The sequence below is a fragment of the Mustela erminea genome, chromosome 14 (genome assembly GCF_009829155.1).
Source record: "Mustela erminea isolate mMusErm1 chromosome 14, mMusErm1.Pri, whole genome shotgun sequence".
Lineage (NCBI taxonomy): Eukaryota > Metazoa > Chordata > Mammalia > Carnivora > Mustelidae > Mustela > Mustela erminea.
Genome location: NC_045627.1, coordinates 62,100,397 through 62,124,050, shown reverse-complemented (window position 1 = coordinate 62,124,050; position 23,654 = coordinate 62,100,397). Strand labels below are relative to the sequence as shown.

At 50.5% G+C, this 23,654-nt stretch overlaps 1 protein-coding gene and 1 long non-coding RNA gene across 3 annotated transcripts; one reads left to right on the top strand and one right to left on the bottom strand.

Moving 5' to 3' along the window:
• Positions 1 to 1,171: 1,171 nt before the first annotated feature.
• On the bottom strand, positions 1,172 to 16,020 carry GOLGA7B (golgin A7 family member B). The gene is made up of 5 exons (XM_032311984.1): positions 15,914 to 16,020; positions 8,177 to 8,302; positions 4,621 to 4,773; positions 4,433 to 4,534; positions 1,172 to 3,213 (listed from the first exon to the last, which is right to left on the bottom strand). The coding sequence occupies exons 1-5, from the start codon at positions 15,923 to 15,925 to the stop codon at positions 3,106 to 3,108; spliced, it is 501 nt and encodes a 166-aa protein (XP_032167875.1). The 5' UTR covers positions 15,926 to 16,020; the 3' UTR covers positions 1,172 to 3,105.
• Positions 9,721 to 22,147, top strand: LOC116572735. 2 transcript variants are annotated; one of them, XR_004278501.1, is made up of 7 exons: positions 9,721 to 9,805; positions 10,706 to 10,803; positions 11,273 to 11,396; positions 14,381 to 14,558; positions 15,202 to 15,437; positions 19,512 to 19,604; positions 20,458 to 22,147. It is a non-coding gene; the product is annotated as an uncharacterized LOC116572735 (long non-coding RNA). The 2 variants fall into 2 exon arrangements; XR_004278500.1 differs by having other exon boundaries at positions 19,512 to 22,147.
• Positions 22,148 to 23,654: the final 1,507 nt, after the last annotated feature.

Here is a 23,654-nt window from a genome sequence, read left to right as displayed (position 1 = left end):
TTGTGTAACTTTGGGCAAGTTATTTAACTTCTGTGATCCTCAGTCTCCTCATCTGTAAAATGGGAATAAAAGTCCATACCATTGGGTTGTTGTGAGGATTGAATGACTATGTCAGGTCTTAACCCTAGTGCCTGGCACAGAGTAAGTGATAAATGTTAGCTACTATTGTTTAACATAACGACTGACAACCTCACATACAGGGCAGAATGAACCTATCCCCGTGTTAAAGAACCACCTCCACTGTGACCACTGCACACATACCCCAGGTTTGAGCACAGGCAGTGGGCCCAGGCCTCCCCATGGTGCAGGCTAAGTCCCAGCTGCCTCTCCAGAGCTGCAAGGACAAGCATGGAAGCCACCAGAGTCCCTCTCAGCAACCCCCAGAGGGGATCTCCCCAAAGCCCCCACCCTGAGGTTGGAGCCATTGTCCTCACAGTAGGGTGAGACACTCTCTTCGTCCACAGACCTGAGCATGTGATCCTGGCCGCCCCACAGCGTAAGGCAACTTCCACTGGGATGCCGTCCCCATGGTGTCAGAGTGAGCAGTGGGTCAGGTGGTCTCAGTTCTAGATTTGGTATGATCCCACCCAGCTGTGTGACCTGGGGCAAGTCATGCGGCCGCTCTGGGCCTCCATTCTGCCTCATTTAGATGATCTTTAAATCCCCACCCAGCTCTAGCATATGGATTTACCAAAGCATCTGGCACACTATAGGTGCTCAGTAAATGTTACTTTTATAGAATGCAAGACACAACCCTGCTAGGTTCCAACACTCACATGCTTTTCTAGTCGTTAAAACAGGGTGACTTCTGTGATTCAGCTCTTAACAGTCCCTAAACCCAGGATAAGGGTTTAAATAATGGGTATTTAATCAATTCATTACTTGCTTTTGCCCGGGCTTTCAGTCAAGTGGTTCCCCCCACCCAAGGCTGCAAACCTCCCATAAAGACTCCAGATTCGAGGATCCAGAATGTAGCCTCCCCATTAGACTACCGACTCCGAGAAGACAGGGTGGGTCCTGCCCGGGTCAGACTCATGCTCCTCCAGGAACATGCTCAGCCCCACCTCCTTGGCATGAGGCGGGTGGGCGGCTGAGCCTCCCCTCGCTGTAGGCCTGGGGCATGGAACTAGCAGCCCACCACCACAGGCGAGAGAAGCAGCACAGAGCCTCAAGCTGGGCAAGTCCTTTTATTGGAAAAAGAAATAATAAAACCAAAGGCCACTGCATCACCTGTGCCCAGCCATCCCACAGGAGGCGCACCGGTCAGACATAAGGCCTGGCCCCACAGTGGGCCAGGGAGGGCATGGGCCCGGCCCAGGGGTCAGGGGTCGGTTGCGGGGGGCGGGGGGGGCGCTGCCGTAGAGCTCACTGGATCACCACCCTCTTTGGGGGAATCCTTGGACGCAGACCCACCCCAGGGACCAGGCTGCCCTCTGCAGCCCCCTGGGTAGGCACCACCCTCCCACAGACTGCTGTCTCATCCAAGAGAAAACCAGGCCCCTCTTTGGTTCTAGAAAGCTCCCTGCAGTGGCTGGTCTTCCAGATGCCCTTTTAGCACCTCCTGCCGGCTGAGGCAGGCAGTCGCTTGCTGTCCCTCATCCGGGCATCCAGGCATGGGGGCTGCTTCTTCCTCATTGGCGCCCTGGGCCTTGGCATGCAGAGCCACACTGGCTGGGTGCTTCTCTTCCCTTTCAAGAAAGGAGTTTGCCTTTTCCCCTATAGGTTGCCAACTCCTTTGAACATCCAAGGAGGACTTGCTTATGCAGCCTTAAAGAGCTCCAGAGTCTGGGCAGGCTGCATATGCAGCATGTGTGGCCCTGCTGCCCTGTCATGGACCGGGAAGGCTGGGAGAAGGACATGGAAGGCTCCAGAAGATTGGCTCTCCCAGACCCCCAACTTCTCTTTTGCTAGAATGTACACAGTAGAATCAGAAGATGGGGAGAACTTTGCAGGTGGGGAAGAGACGAGGAAGAAGAGCCAAGCTGGCAGCCCCAGGCAAGGGGCAAGGAGCTTTAGGACATTTATTTACAAAGGGGCAGGCTGGACCTCTGCAGGGAAGCAGCCACAGACCATTACATACAAAGATAAGAGAGGAGGCAGAGGGGCAGTCACTGGCCTGGCACAGAAGGGGAACGGACTGGTGCACTCACACATGCGCACTCACACACATGCATTCACGGGTGTGCTCACGCACACAGCTGCACAGCCACACATGCGCTCGTGCACACAGTGCTCTCACGTATATGCACTCACACACGCACCTGCGTGCACACACACTCATTCTCTCATACACCCAGTTTCCAATCTCGAGAAGTTGGCTCCAATCCTGGAGGTTCAAAGCCCCCAAAGCTACAAGTCTCCATGAAGCATTTCTCTAGGCCTCACATAACCTCCCAGAGCCCCAGGCTGTGCACCCCACAGCCAGCGCCCGATGTCCTGCAAAATCTCAGGAGTCGGAGGTTTCTTGGCAAGGCCCATGTGGCCTTCAGGCTTTGAGTGGGGGGAAGGGGAAGCCATGAGTCTAGAAGGGGTCAGGAGGGGACTGAGTGGCTCCCATCTCCCCAGACCTCAAATCCAGTGGAGGCAGGTTCACAGACAGGCAGAGCCCCAGCAGTGGCACCAGAAAGAGCAGACACTGGGAGACAGCCACCGGGAGCAGGACCCTGGGGGCGGGGGAGAGTCCTGGTGGATGTGGGATTTGGGCTGAGGAATCATGCGGGATAGGAATTCTCTCTGGGACCTGAGCCCCGCCTCCAGGGTGTTGGGAGTGGAGAGGCAGAAGAAAAGGGCTGTCCAAATCGCGTTTCCCACCAGGTCCCAGCCTTCCCCTGGAAGATCTGGCTGCGCCTGACCAGACCTGACCCCTGGGGGAAATGCCAGATCAGGAAGTGGGCCGTCCTGCCAGGGGCGAGGGGCAGGAGTGCGGGAGGGGCCCCGGGAGACGGGCCCGCAAGGACACCAGGCCAGTCACCCTCCCTCCCGCCCCGGGGAGCAGAGCGGGGCCCAGAGAATGACTCAGAAGCGGGTGCTCTGGTAGCGCAGCCGCCGCAGGTCTGAGAGGCCCTCAGTCCGGCCATACACCTCCCTGCAGGGACTCTCGGCCAGTCACCGGGCCCCCGCCCCGCCGCCCCCGCCGCTGCTGCCGCTGCCCGAGCTGCTGCCGCTGCTGGAGCTGCCGCTGCTGCACCGGTCCTCGTAGATGGAGATCTCGATCTGCGGCGGCGTTAAGGACGTACGCCCTGGCAGCTGCTGAGAAGGGGCGGACCCACCCGCAGATGGAGGCCAGCAGGGGAGCGGGAGGCCCGCCGGGGCCGCTTCCCAGATAGCAAGGAGGGCGGATAGCGGCACCAGCCACTAGACCCCGCCCGCCGCGCTCCCGCACGCAGGGACTCGGGGCATATGCACAGCCACCCCGAGGGCCCTGCTCCGAGCAGGCGCACACCCAGCTCAGCAGCTCCTGCTCTAGTGGGGCTAGTCACCAACTGCCAGGACAGGGGGTGGCCCTGCGGGAAGCGGGAGGACTTCGGTGTTCTGCTTTCAAAGCCTCACTCGCCTAGACTCCAGCGATGTGGCCTTAGACGGGTCATTTACCGTGTTACCTATTAATCGGTATGTAAAATGGTGGTGATCCTACAGTCTCGGGGTTTGCCTGGGGCTGGACTGAAATCACGCATGTAAAGCAGTAAGCACAATGCCCGCTTAGGAAAGGCTCAATAAAAGGCAGCCCCTCTCACAGGGCGAGGTGAACAGAGGATCCCGGTGTTTGTGTTTTCTTTACTCTTTTTCCTCTCAAGTTTCTAGCAAAATTTATTTTTTAGCAATTTTATTCAGGTTGCTAATGACTGAGGGCGGGATGTGTGCACACAGTTTTCCAGGCGAGCAGACATAAAACCCAGCCCTGGACCAGCCGCCCATCAAGATTTCTATTTTCCTGATCTCTGGAAGGGGCACACCAGGAGGCACACACAGGAGTCCATGAGACCACAGGCATGTCAACAGATGGGAGATCTGCCCACTCCCTGAGGGGCAAACAGCCTCAGAGCGATGTGTGGGCCTGGGCTCCAGTCCTGGCTCTGATGTCCACCAGCTCGGTGACCCTGAGCCAGTGATTGAATTTCAGTGTGCTCGTGGAAGAGACAAGTAAGAGTCACCCACCTTTAGGGAGAACTGCATAGTTTTAAAGCAGCTAATATGGTACCTGGCGTGTGTTGAGCAGTGAATACATACAGCTGGCTAAAAGCAAACCCTGAAATTCACAAAGGGCATTGATACCTTGTGGGGGAAGGGAGCGGATGACCCATGAGGTGGGGAATCCTAGGAAATCCCCGAGCAGAGGTCCCTACGGTGGTCCCTATTTCTGACACAGGGCCTCACCAGGGACCCCACTGGTTGGCAACTCCATGCCCTTACACAGTACAGCCAGGAAGGATACAACCCTCATCCCGCGCTCCACGGGGTCCGTGAGCAGGAGGCCTCGAGGGGCGAAGATCTTCTCATTCTGCTCCTGGATGTAGCGGGAGATCTTCTTGAGAACCTGCAAGGAGAGGGGCCCGTGGAGGATGAGCGAGCGGCGGGGGCACCCTGGGGGCAGGGATGCAGGGCAGTGGGAAAGGGAGCCACCTTCTCGTAGTGGGTCTCCATGCAGAGGAAGATGAAGTAGGCCGTGGCACAGGCCAGGCAGCCCTCGAGGTAGGAGCTCCCCCCAATCTTCTCGGCCTCTGCGTAGAAGCTGTTGAGGGTCTTCACGGTCTCCTCGAAGAGCTGCCGCTCAATCTGGAGGGGGAGAGGGACAGGGAGCCATGTTGAGGTCAGCCTCCCTGGACTGTGGACAGTCCCAGGTGGGAGGGAGGAGGGCAGTGGTAGGCCCAGGCTGGTAGGGGGAGATGCCCGCAGGCAAGACCAGAGAAGGGGCAGGTGCCTGTGGAGCACTGGACTGGGAATCAGGAGACCTAGGGTCCGGTCCAGACTCGACCATCCACTAGCCATGTGGCCTTTTGCTAATGACTTAACTACTCTAGCCTCAGTTTCCACGTCTACAAAATGGAAATAAGAACGGCTACTTGGCCTCCCTTGGAGGCAAGAAACTCCCACCATATCACAGATGTGAACATTTTCTGCAGGGGCTCAGGCAGGAATCCTAGTGACTTTGTCACCCTTCCCATTTTGATAGCTGTGAAAGCGCCCAGGTCCTAATTGGTAGGGGCCCCCCATGTTTGAATGGGACTCCAACTGCCTAAGACTGTGTAAGACCTCAGGAGTGTCTCTCCAGGACAGGGCACTTCCCTCAAGCTAAGAGGTCACAAAGCACACAACAGCCTTGTGTGTTTGCACAACTGTCCTGCCTGCATCAATAATCATAATAGCTAACATTAAGCACTTTCTATGCCTTCTATTTTTAAAAAGCTTATATACATGTATGTGTGTGTGTATTTGGGGGGTTTTTTTAGATTTTATTTTTTTATCTATTTATTTAATATTTTATTTATTTATTTGTCAGAGGAAGAGATCACACACACAAGCAGGCAGAGTGGCAGGCAGAGGCGGAGAGAGAAGCAGCCTTCCCACCAAGCAAGGAGCCTGACACGGGACTCGATCCCAGGACCCCGGGATCATGATCTGAGCTGAAGGCAGCGACTTAACCGACTGAGCCACCCAGGCGTCCCTAGATCTTATTTATTTGACAGAGAGAGATAGCAAAAGAGGGAACACAAGCAGGGGGAGTGGGAGAGGGAGAAGCAGGCTTCCCACGGAGCAGGGAGCCTGACACTGGACTCAATCCAGGACCCTGGAATTGTGACCTGAGCCAAAGGCAGACACTTAACAACTGAGCCACCCAGGAACCCTAAAGGCACTTTCAGATAACAATATAACATTGTATGTCAATTATACTTCAATTAAAAAATAATAATAAGATTTTTATAAATTCATCTGGCAACTGTAGATTAAATTAAGCTATTGCTGGGGCACCTGGGTGGCTCAGTCATTTAAGCATCTGACTTCGGCATAATCTCAGGGTCCTGGAATAGAGCCCCTTGTCCGGCTCTGTGCTCAGCAGGCAGTCTGCTTTTCCCTGTCCCTCTGCACCTCCCCCTCCCTCTGCCCAACCCTGTCCTTCTGCCCCTCCCTCTCCCTCTAGGCCCCTCTGCCTCTCTTTGCTCAGGGGCCCTCTCTCTCTCCCTCAAGTAAATAAATAAAATCTTTTTTTTTAAAGATTTTATTTATTTATTTGACAGACAGAGATCACAAGTAGGCAGAGAGGCAGGCAGAGAGAGAGGAGGAAGCAGGCTCCCTGGCTGAGCAGAGAGCCTGATACGGGGCTCGATACCAGGACCCTGGGATCATGACCTGAGCCAAAGGCAGAGGCTTTAACCCAATGAGCCACCCAGGCACCCCAATAAATAAAATCTTTTAAAAATGAATTAATCAATTGCCTCATCTGAAAAAAAACTTTGCGAAGTCTAATCTTTTTTAAAATTTTTAAAATAAATAACACAATTTCATGCATTTTTTCACTTTGAGCAGATCAAAGCTCTGCTCTGAGGTCCAGGCTGCCATCATCTCTGGACTCTTAACTAGTCTCTCTGCCCCCAGCCCTGCCAAGAGAGCCTGTTAAAGCCAGAGCTTGTCACAGCTCTGAAAAAGAGCTTCCAAAGCCATCTCATCTCTCTCTAAGTAAAATCCAAGAGGTTCTTACAATGCCTGCTAGGCCCTCTAGGGTCTACAGGGTCTAGCCCTGCATCCCCTGAGCCCGCCTCTTACTCTCCTGCCCCACCCCCAGTCCCCACTCCAGCCACACGGAGGGCTGCCGTGCTGCTTCCTGCAAATGCGCAAGTCTTTGTGCCTGTGTCCTTGGATGCAACACTCTTTCCCCAGACTCCTCCACCCCAGGCTCAGGTCTCACTTTATCTCACAGACCTCCCCCACCACTCACCTCTCCCCAGCTCCTCCAGCCCTGTGATTTCCCCCCCCTTATTTTTCTAGTATTGGTCACCCCCGGAGCTACTACGTATTTACTTACTATTTTATTCTTCATACCCTCTAAGAGAAAACAAACTCCGAGACTTCACTTCTAGATACCCCATGACTCACACAGAGCAGTTGCTCAGTAAATACTTGAGTGAACTTGTCCAAGGTTACACAGGACCTGAGTCTGTGCTCTTTGATACATAACCCTACACTACACATAACCCTACACTAGATTAGAAAGTCATGCTCCAAGTTCAACAAGTGTCAAAGTGTCTATAGCTCCATTTTTTACATTCCTTGGAACACCCCCTTCCCCACTCACCACTGTAGAGGATCAGAACAGTCCATCACACAGGTTAGGGACCTTCCACCCCCAACTAGGACAAAAGGTCTCTCCAAGAATAGTCAGAAGCTTTGGGGTCCCCAGTCACTGTCCCTACACAAATCTGGAGTAAATGCATAAGAGAATACCCCAAGAGTCCCTATGCCCCAAAGGACAGGCATGTCCTTTGATGAGATGAGGAGCGTCATAGATCCCTAAAAGTTAGTTAGGGATCGGATTAGCAAAAGGCAGCCCGGCCCCACCTTCCCAAGCCCATTCAGATGGGCCTGGGCTGCTGAGTGGAAGGGCCAGGGTCTGCCGCCACCCTCCAGAGGGCGGACGACAACCCCAGGCCAGTTCTACAGAGGCCTGGGGGGAGGGCCATACGTGCTGCCCCAAAGCCAGAAGCAAAAGCCGGCAGCAGGAGTTGACCCTTGCCAGGGGCTGGTGGTCCGTGAGACACGCAGGTAGCTGAGTCTGGAGAGAGAGGTTGTGGACAGAGCCCTTGGTTGATGACCTGGGCATCAGGATTTTTTTAAGCTCTGCAGCTAGGGCTGAGAACTTCAGCTGAGGAGGGGAGACAGCCAAAGCCACCGCCATCTCAGGACTAAGGAACGCAATTTTGTTTAACAAGCTCTCTGGGTGAGTCTTGTGCTTCTGACATTTGGGGGATGCTGAACTAGGAAATGTGAGGCCTTCCCAGTTTTAACTTTTCATGCGGGGATGGCAAGACAATGTCAAGGACATGGTTTAACGCTTGCATGTGAAGTGACTGAACAAGTGTTGTGACACATGTTAGTTTTATCCTGGAAAAGAAATATGTCTGATTAAGTCCTCGACTCCCTCATGGCCTGTGTTCCAAGTTGAGGGGGAAAAAGTCATCCTCACCCGGCTGTCCAGCTCTGGGGGGAATTTGGTCTGGAACTGACAGATGGTCCCATCACTGTAGTCTCTCTGGATAAAGACCTTGGTGGCCAACGAGGCACTTCGCCGCAGCTCCTGCAGATTATGGACCTGAGAAGGCACACAGGAGACACACACTCAGGGCAACGATCCATCTAGGTTTGTCCAAGACTGGGGGTGGGGGGCGGGTGTCAGGATATGGTTCTTACAGCACTAAAGCCAAGAAAGTTCCCAGCAAACCAGAACATTAGCCAACCTACCAGTGCTCCAGGAAGGCCACGGGGAAGCAGGACTGTGGAGCGTATCAGACAAGACACCTCAAGCTACCCCAGAAAGATCTAGAAAAAGCCTGAAGCCAAAGAGTCAAGCAGACTTGAGTAGAAAGGTCAAGTAGTAAAGGTAAGTACTACAAACCTGAGTAGTAAGGTCAAGTAGTAAAGTCAAGTCAAGCAGACTTGACCTTGACACAGAACCACAGAGCCAAAGCTGAGCCAAAAGGGGAGGTTCTGGAACCAGCAACAGAGCCAGAAACAAATTTTAAGAGGAAGAGACTTCCTGGTGGATGGCCCAGATCCTTCTCTCTCTCTCTCTCTCTCTCTCTCTCACATACACATACACACACACACACAAACTTTCACACTTTGTTCACTTAGCAAGTATCAAACATTTAGAACTCATTAGGCCTCATACTTGGGGAACCCAGCCCCTGAATAAGACTGAGGTCTCAGACCCTAGAAGTGGGGCTTACAGCAGGGTTGAGGAGGGAAGCATGTAGACCAGAGGAGGAAGGACCTGATATGCCCACCACCTTGGAGGGAGATTCAAGTTCAGGCCAAGTTAAAGCCCCGTTCAGAGAGCACCACAGATAGCTTTCGCATCCAGGACCTCTCATCACAAGAAAGGAGGGGCCTCCAAATGCCCAGACTTCCCCAGAGAAAATTATGGATAAAGTTGGCTGAAGCCAGAACTTAAAGAAACACCTTGCCTAGGTAGGAAGGAGTGGGGCCACTCTGTCCCTTGCCCACTCCTGCAGACTTGACCTTGACACAGACTCTAGCATTTGAGGGGAGTGGGCTCAGTTCCACAGAAGGACCAGGCCTCTTTCTTCCACTTCCAGCCTTGGCCACCCACATCTGAAACCAGCATTCCACTGGGTAAAATATGCCAAACATTGGAACCACGTGGAGACCAAGCCCCAAGGGCAGAGTGAACACACGGCCAGTTCATCCTGTGTAATTAAAGTGAATCCATTCAGTCATTCCTTTCATTTATTGAGTCCTTACTACTGCCAGGCTCTGGGGATGCTGGGCAAAAGACAGTCTGTGAGCTCCAGGGAGGAAGACAAGTAAATATATAATAAATTAGCCTGTGATAAATGCTTCAGAGAAGTAACATCTTCCAGAAATGCTTACTCAGAAAAGACTTCCTGAGGTCTGTGTTGAGTCATAAAGGAAGGCCAGGACTTGCCAGTGGTAGGGGGCAGGCAGTGGGTAGGGACAGGATGTAAAAGCAACCCAGACAGAGGAAGAAGCTTCTGTAAAGGAGCAAAGATGGCAGAGAACCTGGTCTGTTCCAGTGACAACAGGCAGTTTTCAGCAAGACTTTGTGGATTAGGTAAGAGTGGGGCAGGGGCGAGGGGGTGACAGCGCAATCACGGAGAGCTGGGAGCAGGGAGCACCTAGAGGAGAAGGTGTAGGATTGAAGACAAACTTGCTTAAAAGCTGGGGGAAACGCTCAGTCAGTTAACCATCTGCCATCGGCTCAGGTCATGATCCTAGGGTCCTGGAATCGAGTCCCGTATGGGGCTCTTTGCTCAGCAGGGAGTCTGCTTCTCCCTTTACCTCTGCCTGCCATTCCCCTGCTTGTGCTCTATCTCGCTCTCTCTCTGACAAATAAATAAAATCTTAAAAGAAAAAAAAAAAAAAAAGCTGGGGGAAAGAGGGGCACCTGGGTGGCAGAGTCAGTTAAGCATCCAACTCGATTTTGGCTCAAGTCATGATCTCAGGGAGGTGAGATTGAGCCCCATGCTGGGCTTCACACTCAGCAGGGAGTCTGCTTGAGATTCTCTCTTCCTCTGCCCCTCCCTACACCATGCTCACATGTGCTCTTGTTCTCTCTCTTGCTTGCTCTAAAATAAATAAATCTTAAAAAAAAAAAAAAAAAAAAAAAAGCTGGGGGAATAAGTAATGAGAGAAAGGTAGGAGCAGGTAATTGGTAGATCAAGGTTCTGAAAAGGGGAGAATCAGAGACTCTCCTAAATCCAGACAGCCCTTGCTCTTCATGAGAGAAGTGGTCCCCAGTGTATTGGGACTGAACTGAAGAATGTATGGTGCTCCTCTCATCTTTGTAGGCCTTGATTCCTCCACTCAAGGTTTTAATTGAGAAAGCCCCCTTGACATCCACTAGGGTCCTATGATAACTTTGAAAATCAAATTAAGCTTTGGTGATATAAGTACATTATTAATGTGTCTGCTCTGTCTGGTTAAGATTTCATATTTTTTTGTATTTTCCAAGGAAAAGGGCTGTGGTCTTCCTCTGCCTTTCTAAAACCAACAGACACAAGCCAGTGAATCTTGAGGATGGGTTCCCCTAGCCCCAAAAGGACCATTCAGGTAGCTCTGTGTGGGATGCATGGGAATTGGGCATGACTGGAATGAGAGGCCAGGTGAAGGGATGCACTATCTTTGTAGTGGTCCAGGGAAACAAAAGTAGATCTAAACCAAGGAATGTGCTGGTGAGAATGGAAGGAAAGGGAGAATAAAAAATAAATTAATTAATTAAAAAAAAAACAGTGCTTCAGTCATTCTAATATGGACTCAGCTTCTCCCCCACCCCCCACAGCCTCCTTTTTCTCTGCCTGAGTACACACACGCACTGTGTGCTACCATGAAGGGCTGTGTCTCTCGTTACTGACTAGCTGTTGACAACAGCCCTTCTTCTTCCCCCCATGCATACAGTTAGATTAATCCCCAGCCTGCCTTACAATTAGGTGTGGCCATATGACTGAATGGAATGTGAACGGAATGTACAGGTTTGGCTCACAGGACTAGCCACTCCTCTGTAATCTTTGCCCTTCCACAGAAACCAAAGAAGCCATATGTTGAAGATGATGGAACCACAAGCTGGAAAGCGCCTGGATCCCTGAATCAGCCTGGAGGAGATCCAGCTGCTGGTCAGAATCACTTGTCTGGGATTTTACTGAGCAGTAAATAAACTTCTAGTTTATTATTCCATTAAGATTTTAGGATGCTACTTTTCATAGTATAGTCCCATCTCCTCTTGGCTTTGATCCATGGGTTCTCAAGTAGCCAGAGTAGGAGGGGTCAACATTCTTTCCAACCCCAAAAATTCTGAGTCTTAGAACACTGGCTCTGAGTGACAAGGGATCTGCTTCCCTCTCTTAGAGTAGACTCTTGTGGGGTCTTGAGGAGTTGCTATAAGACTGTATCAGACACATTGCATACTCTAGAGCCTTCATCTCCCAGATCTATGTACAGCACAATAGAAGAGTCATCTGTAGTTGGTGAATGGATAGATTTAAGGCAGAGTATCGTCTCCTGGCTCTCTCCATCCACGGTGGCTCAGTTGTGAAGTACCGAAAGGCACTGATGGAAAGAAGGCCCACTGACTTGGGAGCAGGAGACCTGGGTGCTAGTCCAGGCCACATCACCCTGGGCCTCCATTTCTTCAACTAGAAACTGAGAAGCTGGAACAACATAAGCACTTAAAGCCCCTTCTGGCCCTGACCCTCAAGAGGCTTTCTCAGGGATTACGAATGCCAGTGTTTCTAGGGACTAAGTATGTATGTGGGCCTGGTGAGGGCTGTGGCTAATCAGAGAAAATCCCTGAAAGCCATGTGAGAATGTGAGTCCAGGATGCTGCACTTCTGACATTTTTTTTTTCCTGCTTCTGACATCTTAAGAGAAGCCATAAATCCAGATTTCTTTAATAGCAAATATCTTGATTTTTTTAATGTTTCCAATACATTTTTACATTTGTAAGCACAGAAGCGGACCAAATGAGGCACAGCTGTGAACGAGACTCATTTCTAGAAGGGCCAGTTGAGGACCACTGAATGAAGAATCCCATCACTGGAGCCCTTGAGCCAGAGCTAGAGCCAGACTCCAGGCACTTGCCAACTACTTAGCTTTCAGAAAACAAGTAGGGGGTTTTAAGAGAGATCCATGATGCTCTGAAATCCCATAAGAGGATCCCAGAATATGCACACAGCTTCTGTGTCTGCTCTCCCAGAGTTTCTTAACTGACCCTGACACCCAGGCCTCTCATCTACTTCTTACCCTCCTCAATCTGCCCTCTCTCCCACCACCATCCCCCAGCCTGCCAGCAGCTGAGTAAAGACAGGACCAAGAGGCACTTCATGGGGAAGAAAGAGAACATCGGTGGTAATATCTGCTGGCACCAATTTTTGAACTTCAGTAGGACAGGGATAGGAAGGCTGTCTGAAGAGTGGGTCACCCACCTGACAGAGCCAACCTGGTAGAGGTGGGGAGGAGCAAGCCCTAGAATTTGGAAGAGCACTCCCAGTCCCAATCTGCCCAAGACAAGCAGGGAGCCCCATCTGGCCCGCATCTCCATCCTCATTAAAAACTAGCTAATTCCAGAGGATGCATTTGAGGCTCAACTCAAGAATCAGGAGATTCAGCTAATGAACCAACACCAGGCTTGCTCCCTGGCTGGGGTGTGGAGGAGGAGTGAGGATCATGAGTCACAAGCAGCCAAGTCAGGCCTCAGGATGGAAACCCAGGCATAGGGCCTTCCTTCTTCTAAGACTGCACCAGGGCCAAGCCCAACCCACAGTCTGCTGGTTGTTAATTCCAGGCTCAGAGATCAAACCTCCAAGTGCTTTGCTTGGATAATACTACTTGGGTGCATTTAAAAACCTCTTAGAGACCAAACTCCACCACTCAAGGAAGCCCCTCCCAGCCAGGCATTTCCCAGTTGTCCTGGGCCATCTGGACTCTTTCCCAGGGTGGACCCCACTCCTGGTGACATAGATTCAAAGAGATTTGCCGCTCAGGAAATGGGCTCATTACAGTTGTCCAAATGAGGTCAGTGTATCACTCAGGAGGATCCATCCCTCCTCTGAGTTCCTCACACGCACTCCTCCCCTAATGGTAACTCCTCAACAGAAATTAGGAAGCAGAAAAGACCCAGTTTCCATGCCTTCCACATAGGGATCCAGGGACATCCAGTCTTCCTTAATGTCTCTCCTCTCTCCCTCCCCCTCTGTCTTCCTGTCCCTCCTTCTCCTTCTCTCCCTCTCCTCCTCCCTCTCCCTCTCTCTGTTCCTCTCCTCTTTACCTCTCAAAACATCTTCTGCTGGAACTGAGGACTTCCCATTCGGAATCCTATGGGGATGGCCAGGAAGTTTGGCATGAGGTATTCCTTCTCCCAACAGGTTTTTCCTGGTAATCTTAACTCAGTCCTAACAGTAAAAACAGCCTGGGGAGAATGACTCACTCCACAGCCCCGATAATGTGTACATTCTGTGCCTTGGCAGAGCTAAGACTTCCTCCCTCAGTACTGCCAGCAGGGTCCACCCAAGGCCAAATTGGGAAATAGGTAATGTTTGTCCTCTGCTCTCCATCCCTTCTGGCCATTCCTCTGTCCCTCTGCCCTCAAGCCGACCCAGCCAGGCTGAACAGGGAGCTGGGCCCTTCTGCATCCTTCCATCACAGCCTCATGTCACCACCTCTAGTGCCCACCTCTCTGCTGAGCAACACCACTGGCTAATGGATATACATGGATGCAGCAGGAAAAAAAAAAAAAACCACTGACCAGGGAGGCAGAAGCTCAAGCTCTGCCTCTTTTGAGCCATATTTTCTTGAATAACTCTCACATTCCACTTGCATCATTTGTAAAATGGGATAATGATGCCTTCCTTGGCTTCTTCACAGGGGTTAGGCAAGCTCTTGAGCCTCGGTGAGCTCATCTGTTAATTGGGGATAATAACGCCATCCTTGCCCACTTCACAGGGTTGCTCTAAAGCTCAAAGGAGATCATACATGTGGTAGTGCTTTGTACACAGGAAAGTGCTACATTCACAGAGGCATTGTGAGCAGAACCTCTCCCCAGGGAGAGTCATGCATGCCTAACAGCAGCCACCTAGAAACACTGCCTCAACCTAGAGATGTGAGCCTGCTGGTTGGCATTTGTGTACCACAACAGACCTGCACTGGAGAGATATTGAGACAGATGGGGCTCCTGGAATCTGGCAGAACACATCACAGATGTGGCTGCCTTCTCTGCCCACACTGCTGGCCCAGCTACGCCCAGGTGGCTGACGTTGTCCCTTCCTGCCCAGCACCAGCAGCCTTTGCTGCAGCCTGGCGGCCCTCTCTGGAAGGTGATTAGATCCTTGGCCGTTTCTCCTTTGCTCTTCCTGCTCTTCTCAGTAACTTCAGCACTTTCCAGGCTTTCTAATTATTTATTTTTGCATTCCTCCAGCCTAAAAACCAAGCTCCATGGGCCTGCTTAGGACTTGCCCCCTCGCAAGGCTGGGGTGGGGGGGACAGTGAGCTCTCCTAACTAATCCTATGCGTTGTCACAAAGCCAAATGGCACCAAGCAACTGCACCTTGTTCTGTGGTGGCCATGACAGCAGAATTACAATAATAACACTTGGTATTGATGTCACGCTGCTCACCAGGATGCCCAGAGGCAATGCACAGAATCATTCAAAAGCCTATGCTGTCTCCCTGGCTTGTGTTCCAGCTGGGGTAGAAATGGGGGAACACCACAGAAGTCAACATCAGACCTGGAGAGACCCTGGTGTCCTGGTTTCCACTCCAAAAATCCAAAGAAAGAAACTTTCAGTTCTTCTGCTAACATGCTGTGCATTGAATAGGTCCTCCCCTTCTCCATGTGTTAGCTGTACCACTTATACGGTGGGGACATAAAGAGCTGCATTTCCCACATGAAATGAAGGACAACAGGAGGAAATTCCTGATCTCTTAAGCACTGCACCAAGATTCTACCCTCAACCAACAGGTCCCTCGGTTCAGCTTTCAAGTCCCCTGAAGGTGACACACCTATCAGCACATCCTGAAGAAGACAGCTCCTCCCATCAGACACGGGAAATGCAGACACCCTGGTACAAGAAACTTGAACAGGATGAAAAAGCAAGAAAGCATGATATGCAAAAGTGGAGACTGGTGCAGGCAGCTCATTAAAACCGGTTGGGGTCTTGTCCCCTCCCTCCCCATGAAGGAAATGTGGATGTGGAGGTAGGTCTGTCATCTCTTAACCAGGCTCTTGAGTCCAAAAGCTGGATGGCTACACTGCACAGCAATAGAAACCAGCTGCCTTCCTGCCCCTAAAACAGGGACAAGCTCACCTCCAACCCTCTAGGGAAGTAGTTTTAGGACTAGCAGTCCAGAGTAAGGGGAAACCCCAGCTGGGTCCCTAGAGCAAATCTGGTGCCAGTGCCAACAAGTGGTGTGGGCAGCTTCGGTACTCAGATGGGGAAGATCGCCAGGAGTAAGATGAGTTCTCAGGAGAAGCCCCTCTCCTCCACCCTGCCACTCTGCTCCCCACCCCTTCCCGTAGTATGAGATCTGGAAAACCACCCCATCCTACCCTACCCCAACCCACCCCCTCACCCCACCCCCGCCTTCTTCCTTTCCCGCCCAGTCCGCCCCTAGCGGAGATGTGTTGCCGCACCAGTTAGGCACTGCCTGAGGGCCAGGCGCTCGCCCCCTACCTCAGTGGCCATGTTCCAGAGGCACTGATCCCTCCGAGCCTGTGGCGAGGCTGGTAGCGGGGGGCTGTCCGCGGTGCTGACTCCGGGAGCAGGTGGTCTGGCAGCGGTTAGAGGGGGCCCAGTGCACTGTCCACGGTGCTGATTCGGACGTCGCGGGCCCAGGTGCCGGTGGGTTGGTGGGCCAGCGGACGCCTGGGTACTGGCGACGGCCGCTGTGCTGTCCGCGGTGCTGATGCGGGCGCCGGGCCGGGGAGGCGAGGCCGCGCCCGAGGCTCTTCACCGCCCGAACGCCCGCAGCCGCTGCTTCTGCAAGCAACGGCCCGGTTTATCTTTGACAGCGGCAGCGGGGGTGGGGGCGGCCGGGGGAGGAGGGGCCAGGCGCCTCCACCGACCAGGAGGGGGAAACACGGCCCCCAGACTCCGGCGCCCGCCCGCCGGAGAGGAGCCCCTCCCGCGGCCGGAGGCTTCGCTCCCGCCCGGCCCAGAGGCCCCGCCTCTCCTGCCCGCCCTTCCCCCTAGTAAGAGCTCCAGGAGCTCTGCGCTCGCTACCGCGGCCTCCTGAGACTTCCAGACCTGGAGAAGAGAGAGGCAGGACGGTTCTGGGGCAAGACACTCTAGCTGGCGGAGGCTGGCGGAGGCTGACAGTCCTCCACGCATTTGCAGGCCCCCAAGTGCGGCCTCTTAACCTTTCCAGTACCCCTCCCCCAATCCCTCCCGCACCGTGGCCCAGGTTTCCTCTACGGTATGTTTTTCTGTTCTTTCTCCGCCACCCCCCACCCCCGCTTCCTTCTCTGTTCCCCCTCCCCCAGACTTGGATGGGCATTCCCACCTCTCCTCCTCTCTTCTTTTCACTGCTTTGAACCCTGTTAGCTAAAGGAGAATGCTGCAGACCGCAGAGAATCATTTCCTTTCTTTAAATATGTGCCTGCATTTCATCCCCAGAGAAATCCTGGGGGTCCCTTCTTTCAGGGAGCTCCAGAATTTAAGCCAGTCTCTTCACTGCTCTTCCTGACCCTGGCCCTACCCCTACTCTTCCCTCTCTCCCCTGCAGTCCCAACCGTACACCACCACCACTCAAAAAACACAAGCAGATGGTGCCAAACTGGTTTACCCAGGATGTCAGGTGTGGTCCTGGTGCTGCCATCAGAATTTTGACATCATACCTTCCAACCAAATGACCTACCCATTTGCTTAATAAACAAAAAGGAAACACCAACACAAGTGCCTTTTTACACATCCATAACACCCTTTGGTCTTTGGGGGGAAGCAGATTCTGTTCCTGTGCAGCTCACTGCTGCCTGAGGGGTAACAGCAGCCAGCCACACAAAGGGAGAGATGGTCAGCCAGGAGACCTGGAGTCTGGCTCAAGCTCCTCCTGCATATGACCTTGGTCAAGAGCTTCACTTCTGAGCTTCTTTCCATAAAATGACAGTTGGACTTCACTAGACATTCTAGGGTTCTTTTTTTTTTCCCTCCAACCTTTTATTTTGAATTTTCAGACATACAGAAAGGTTGAAAGAATAGTACAGTAACCATACTATCTACCTAGTTTCAACATCTGTTAACATTTTGCCACAGTTTCTTCATAGATATAAAAACAGAGAAATATGTTTGGCTAGATTATTAGAAAATAAGTGACAGATACTGAGAACCTTTACCCTTCACCTTTACCCTTCAGTTCTTCACCATGCCTCTCCTAAGAATAAGGGCATTCTACCTAACCACATTATCAGACCCTTACAGATTTCACATCATCTAATATTCTGGCAGGATAATTTACTGCCCCTAAAACAAATGAATCGCAATGGCCTCTCAGAACTTTTCATTTATAATAGCTAACATTTACTGAGCACTTACTATATGCCAAACCATGTGCTAAATACTTTACATGTATTGTCTTAATGTAATTCTCACAATTACTCTTTGAATTAAATGCTATTATTATCTTTTTATTATTCCCACTTTACAAGTAAGAAAACTGAGAAAGTTGCCCAAGGTCATGTGGCTTGTGAGGAATGGAGACAGGATTCAAACACAGGCAGTCAAGTTCCAGAGCTTGTGTGGTTGATCTTCCTAACTGTACTGCCTCCCTTCAGCATCCTGTTGGCCTTAAGCCAGCACATCAGGAACTGTATCTTCAACTGCCTGTTTCACAGGTGAACACACTGAGTCCCAGAGGATAAATGACATACCGAAGAAATAAAGGCAGATGTTTCATCCCACCTTAGAGTTTGCCTAATGATTTGGCATCAAGGGCAAACTGAAAATATATGTGGATCCACAGTGGTCACTAGTATTAAATAGTTGCATAATCTGATGATTTCCATGGACACCTCAGTTTCTTACATATTGATCATATTAACCAAACGACTATCTGGAAACCACTGTATCTGATAACAAGAGAGCCAGATGAACCCATCCAACAAATCTATTCATTCAACGTGTATCTGTGGAACATGAACTATGGAGCAGACACTACTCTCACAGCTTGGGCTACAGCAATGACCATATGCACAAAGACTTTGTTCTTATTGAATTTACATATTAATGGGGATAACAATCAATGGCAGATAAACAAATCAGTATAAAGTATGTTGAGTTGTGATCATTGCTAGGAAGAAAAGTAAAGCATGGTAAAGAGAGGTGACCGAGGAGGGTTATTTTAGAAAGGATAGTCAGCAAAAGTGTTTTTGATAGGGCGAAATTTGGTCAGAGGCCTGAGGGAAGTGAAAGAACTCAACACAAAGGTACCTAAAGGAAGAATGACTAGCTTAGAGGACAGTACAAGGGCGGGCTGGAGGAGTGGGCTTGGCATGTTCAAAGACCAGCAGGGGGACCAGTGTAGCTAGAATGGAGTGGGCCAGGGGAAGAGAAATGGAAGCGGAGATCAGAGAGTTAGGAAGAGCCAGGTCGTATAGCACCTGCAGGCCCTAATAAGGATTCTGGAATCTGTTTAGAGTGTGGGATCAAAAGCCTTACAACATTTAGAGTAGAGGCATAGCATTACCTAATTGCAGTTTTTTAAAGACTACTCTGGAGGCTAGGGATGGGAGGGGAGGGAGAGGGAAGGGGGAGGAAGGCAAGGATAGAAGCAGTGATATGAGTTACGAGGCTGTTAAAGTAGTCTGGGCAAGATATGGTGGTAGCTTAGACAAGGATAATAGCAGCGGAGGTGGTAAGAAGTGGCCAGGCCCTAGATATAATTTGAAGGTAGTGCTGGCAGGAACTATTGATAGACTAGGGGTGTGATATGAGAGTGGGTCAAAGGTGATTCCAAGTTTTGAAGTCTGAACCACTGGAACAAAGGAGTTGCCACTTACTGAGAAGGAAAGCCTAAGGACGGAGTGGGCCGGAAAGGATGGAGAACACAGAGTTTTATTTCATTGATTTAGGTCTGAAATTTGATGTGCATATTATATATCTAAGAGGAATAGGCCTTTGAGTTTCAGAGATAGGTAAAGGGTTGGAGATACAACATCAAGAGCCACCAGTTTGTGAACAGGATTTAAAACCACGGGACCCGATGAGAACAGGTAGGCAGTGGGTTCAGCTAGAAAAACGGTCCAAGAACGGATCCTGGTCACTTTGTTACTTCCAGGTTGGGAAGATGAAAGGCTGGTGAGAACAGCAACCCGTGAGTTAGGAGGAGACCCAAGAGAGAATGCTGTCCTGGAGCCAAGCAAGAAACCTGGTAATAGAGTCTTACTAGCTGTGCTGAGAGCTGCTCATGGGAAGGATACGATGAGGACTGAGAAATGACCGAGGGACTTGGCAGCTAGATGATCACTGATGAGCTTGATAAAAGCTGTTTCAGTGGAGAACAGGGATGAGATCCTGAATTAAAGTGGGTTTCAGAGTTTGAATGGAGGAGGGGAAGGAGAGATACTAAGATTGTAGACAAGTCTCGTGAGGCATTTTGCTGTCAAAGGGAGTGAAGAGTAGTACAGCGGCCTGAAGGAGGAGTGGGAGCAAGGGAGGCTCTTTTCAGACAGGAAACAGTAGAGCTTGCTTATTTGTTGATAGAAATAATCTAGTTAAAAGGGAAACATCAAAGCCTCAGGAAGGAGAGGGTTAACTGCAGAAACAAGCCCTTAAGAGGTCAGCAAAGGATGGGTTCCAGGGCCAACATGGAGGGGATGGCTTTAGAGAGAAGCACAGACAATTTTCCACCATGAATAAAGTGGAAGAAGCAAAGTAAATGGCCATCGATGTGAGTAGGTTAGGAGGTGATGTTGTATAAGCCAAGACCTGAGCTCTACTTCTTACTCCTCTTCAACTAGCCAGAGACTTCATGCACCTTGACCTTTCTCAAAAAGTCCAGTCAACCATTACATATGGAAAGCTTGCTATGTGCTGAACATGATGCTGGCACTTTTCTTGTGTGACCCAGAGAGTTCTCCTTCCCAAGAAATTACAGGACTAGGACTCTGGAGAACCTTGAGCTAGTCCATGCAAGGATGAGTGATCCCTTTTACTATCCAGCTCCCCTGACTGCAAAGAGACTTTAACAGCCTCAGGCTTTTATCCCTACTCTGCCTCCACAGTTGCTACACCGATTGTGACAGACCTCAAGGCTTAGAGGCATCAAAGTGGAGACCATGGAGAGAGATCCACATTTGGAGTGGGGAGTTTCATTCTGTGCTGACTCAAAGCCAATGGGATGCTACAGGATGGGATATTCCCACACCCCAGTCATTTAGACTTTATCTCCTGAAGCAGAAGAAGACTTGAGATTTAATCTGACTAATCATTATTACCCAGCTGCCGTGGGATAAGCCAGTCCCGATGCAGGAGCCGAGCTCTTTGATGTTTTTGTCATAAATTAATGAGTTCACCCACAAAATAACATCAAAGAAGATCTACTAATTCATTGTTATCATCCTCCAATCTGCAGCTATATTGGAAAGTCTCCCAAAGAAAGGACCATAGCCAGAAAAAGAAACCAACCAAAAGATTTGGAAATTATGATATCTGGAAAGAGATGAGAGAAAAATGAACTCCTGTAGACTGCAGAGGAGACAGAGAAAAAGCTAGCAAATCTCAGAGAAATGAAAAAGCAGGAGAGACAGAAAGATTCTCAACCCTTGGGTCTGGAAGGAAACTGACTGCATGAACGCTTGAGGGGGAAATTGTGGTCTGGAAAGTCTTTAATGGTGTGATCTCAGAGCACATTGTGGGGACTACGAGGAAGTGTGTGGTAGGAAAGAGTGTCCCTGGAGTCAGATGACATGGATTTCAGCCTCTGGCTCTATTTACTATGTGACCATCATCAAGTCGCAATATTTCTAAACCTTGGTTCTCTGATCAGTAAAATAATCCTCCCTCTCCTCATAGGACCCCTCCTAGTACAGGAGGCTTTCTTTAGATGTCACCTGACTCTTCCAAATCTCCTCTTCCAAGAGGAAAACCAGAAAAGATTAATGGAGATGCCTCGCTGGCTGGAGATCTTCCCATTGCAACATTTCTTCTAGGCCAAGCAAGATTTCTTAAAGCACAGAAAGATCAGCAACTGTGCTTCCCTGAGCTCAGGAAGCAGCTACGGAGCACTCCAGGCCAGGCCAGAAGAAGGCCGCGGGGTGTTTCCAACGCCTCCAGGACACCAAAAGGTCAGCAAGAGAGGACGAGGCTCTGTGGCAAGTGCTAAGGTGTAGAGAGCTTCCTCAGAGTTGGGATCTAGGAAAGGTTTTACGAACTGTGTGCCATTTGAGCTTGGACTTCAAGGACCAATATCCTGTTCCCCAGACGGCGGATGAAAGAACGAGGTGTGCAAAGGCAGGAAGGCATGAAAGGTGCCTGGGAACACAGAGCCTCTGGAACCTGAAAACTCAGGAAAGCAGCTGCCAGACGGCAACAGGGATGACTGCAAAGGCCCCAGAAACATGAATGGAGGGGACCCGCCCTAAAAATAGTGCCAGAACAGGCAAACGGTGACACGTGTCTGGAAGTACAGTCACTAGGAGGTGACTAAGCTACTGAGGAGTTGCCTCCCTTTCTCGACTTCATTCATAGTCTCCCTCTATTTCTCTCTCTCCCTCTCCCTCCCTCTCTCCTCTCTCTCTCTCTCTCTCTCTCCCTCTCCCACCCCTTTCTTTCTCTCCCTCCCTCCCTCCCTGTCTCTCTCTCTCTTCCTCCCTCCTCTGGAGGTGGTAGAGTGGGAGGCAAGAGTCTACAAGAACTCACAGCTCCCGCAGCAGAAACAGCAGAGTCTGGGACTATTAGACGAAACACTCACCTGCTGTTACCACAGCCAGCGTGCTGGGGGCTGGGGCCCTCTGAAGTAGGAATCGCCCAGTGACTGGCTGCAGGGGTCACTCGCACACATGCACGAGAACTGGCCACAAACTCACCAGTCACCGCAAGCCAAAGCCAGCTGGGGGAAGCCGAAAGGCTTCTAAGGGATGGTACCTCCCTGGAGAAGTAAAGAGGAGTGAGCATAAAGGGGAACAGGTGCTTGTAAAGCATCATTAATTATGAGAGCCAAAAGAGATCATGAACTTCAAACCAATTTCAACTGCAGAAAGCTTTGTTCAAACAAAATCTTACATGAAAGTCAGAGGTATAAAACAAATAAAAGAAAGGGAGCCACAGCTTACCTCCTCCTCCACCTCCTCACTCTCTACAGCAACCCCCCAGCTCGGTAGAATAAGGGTTTTTTTTTTTTTTTAAGATTTTATTTATTTATTTGACAGACAGAGATCACAAGGAGGCAGAGAGGCAGGCGGAGAGAGAGGAGGAAGCAGGCTCCCTGCTGAGCAGAAAGCCTGATGCGGGGCTCGATCCCAGGACTCTGAGATCATGATCTGAGCCGAAGGCAGCAGCTTAACCCACTGAGCCACCCAGGCACCCCTAGAATAAGATTTTTTAATCATCAAAGCAACACATGCCTATGGTTTTAAAAATCCAAACATACCAAAAGGTTCATAATAAAGGGCAAGCATCCCCCCTGCCTCCTCACTCTTATGCCTTCCCACCTTCTGTTGTTTCTCCTCTAGAAGAAATGAGTTTTCACTCCTTTAGCTGTTTCTCCTTTAAGTTCTTCCAATAGTTTCCTTTTCATGGCTAAATGAGATGCCTGTACTTCAACATCTTGATTTATTAACATTAGAAACCTTGTCCTGTTTTCCACACTGACAGAAGAGAACTTAGCTCACACTGCCACCCGCACCTCCCAATATAGTTACAGCACTGTTTGAACTTAATTTTCATTTTTTTTTCAAAGTAATACGTGCAATTAGTTTAAAATTCCAACCAGGGACAAGAACTTATAGTGAAACAAACGGGGCGCCTGGGTGGCTCTGCTGGTTAAGCATATGCCTTCGGCTCAGGTTATGATCTCAGAAAGAGTCCTGGAATCAAGCCCTGCGTTGGGCTCCCTGCTCAGAGGGAAGCCTGCTTCTCCCCCTGCCTTTCCCCCTCTTCTCTCCCGCTCTCTCTCCCTCTCCCTCTCCCTCTCTCTCAAATTTAAAACAAAACAACAACAAAAACCAGAAGCCCTGTTTCTCTTATTGCCCCAGTCCTCCTGCCCACTAAGGTAGGTTGGCTCGTGGGAACAGAGAACTTCTCTGTTTGGTTCCCTTCTTTTTTCCCCCTTTTTATAGCATTCATCACCTTTTCTAGCAAAAAATGTAACTTACTTATTATGTCTGTTTGTCTTGCCTGTGAAATTGTAAGCTTTGCTGTGTTCTTTATGTTCACTAATGTATCCCAAATGCCTCGAATAAGGTCCTGACTCAATAAATAT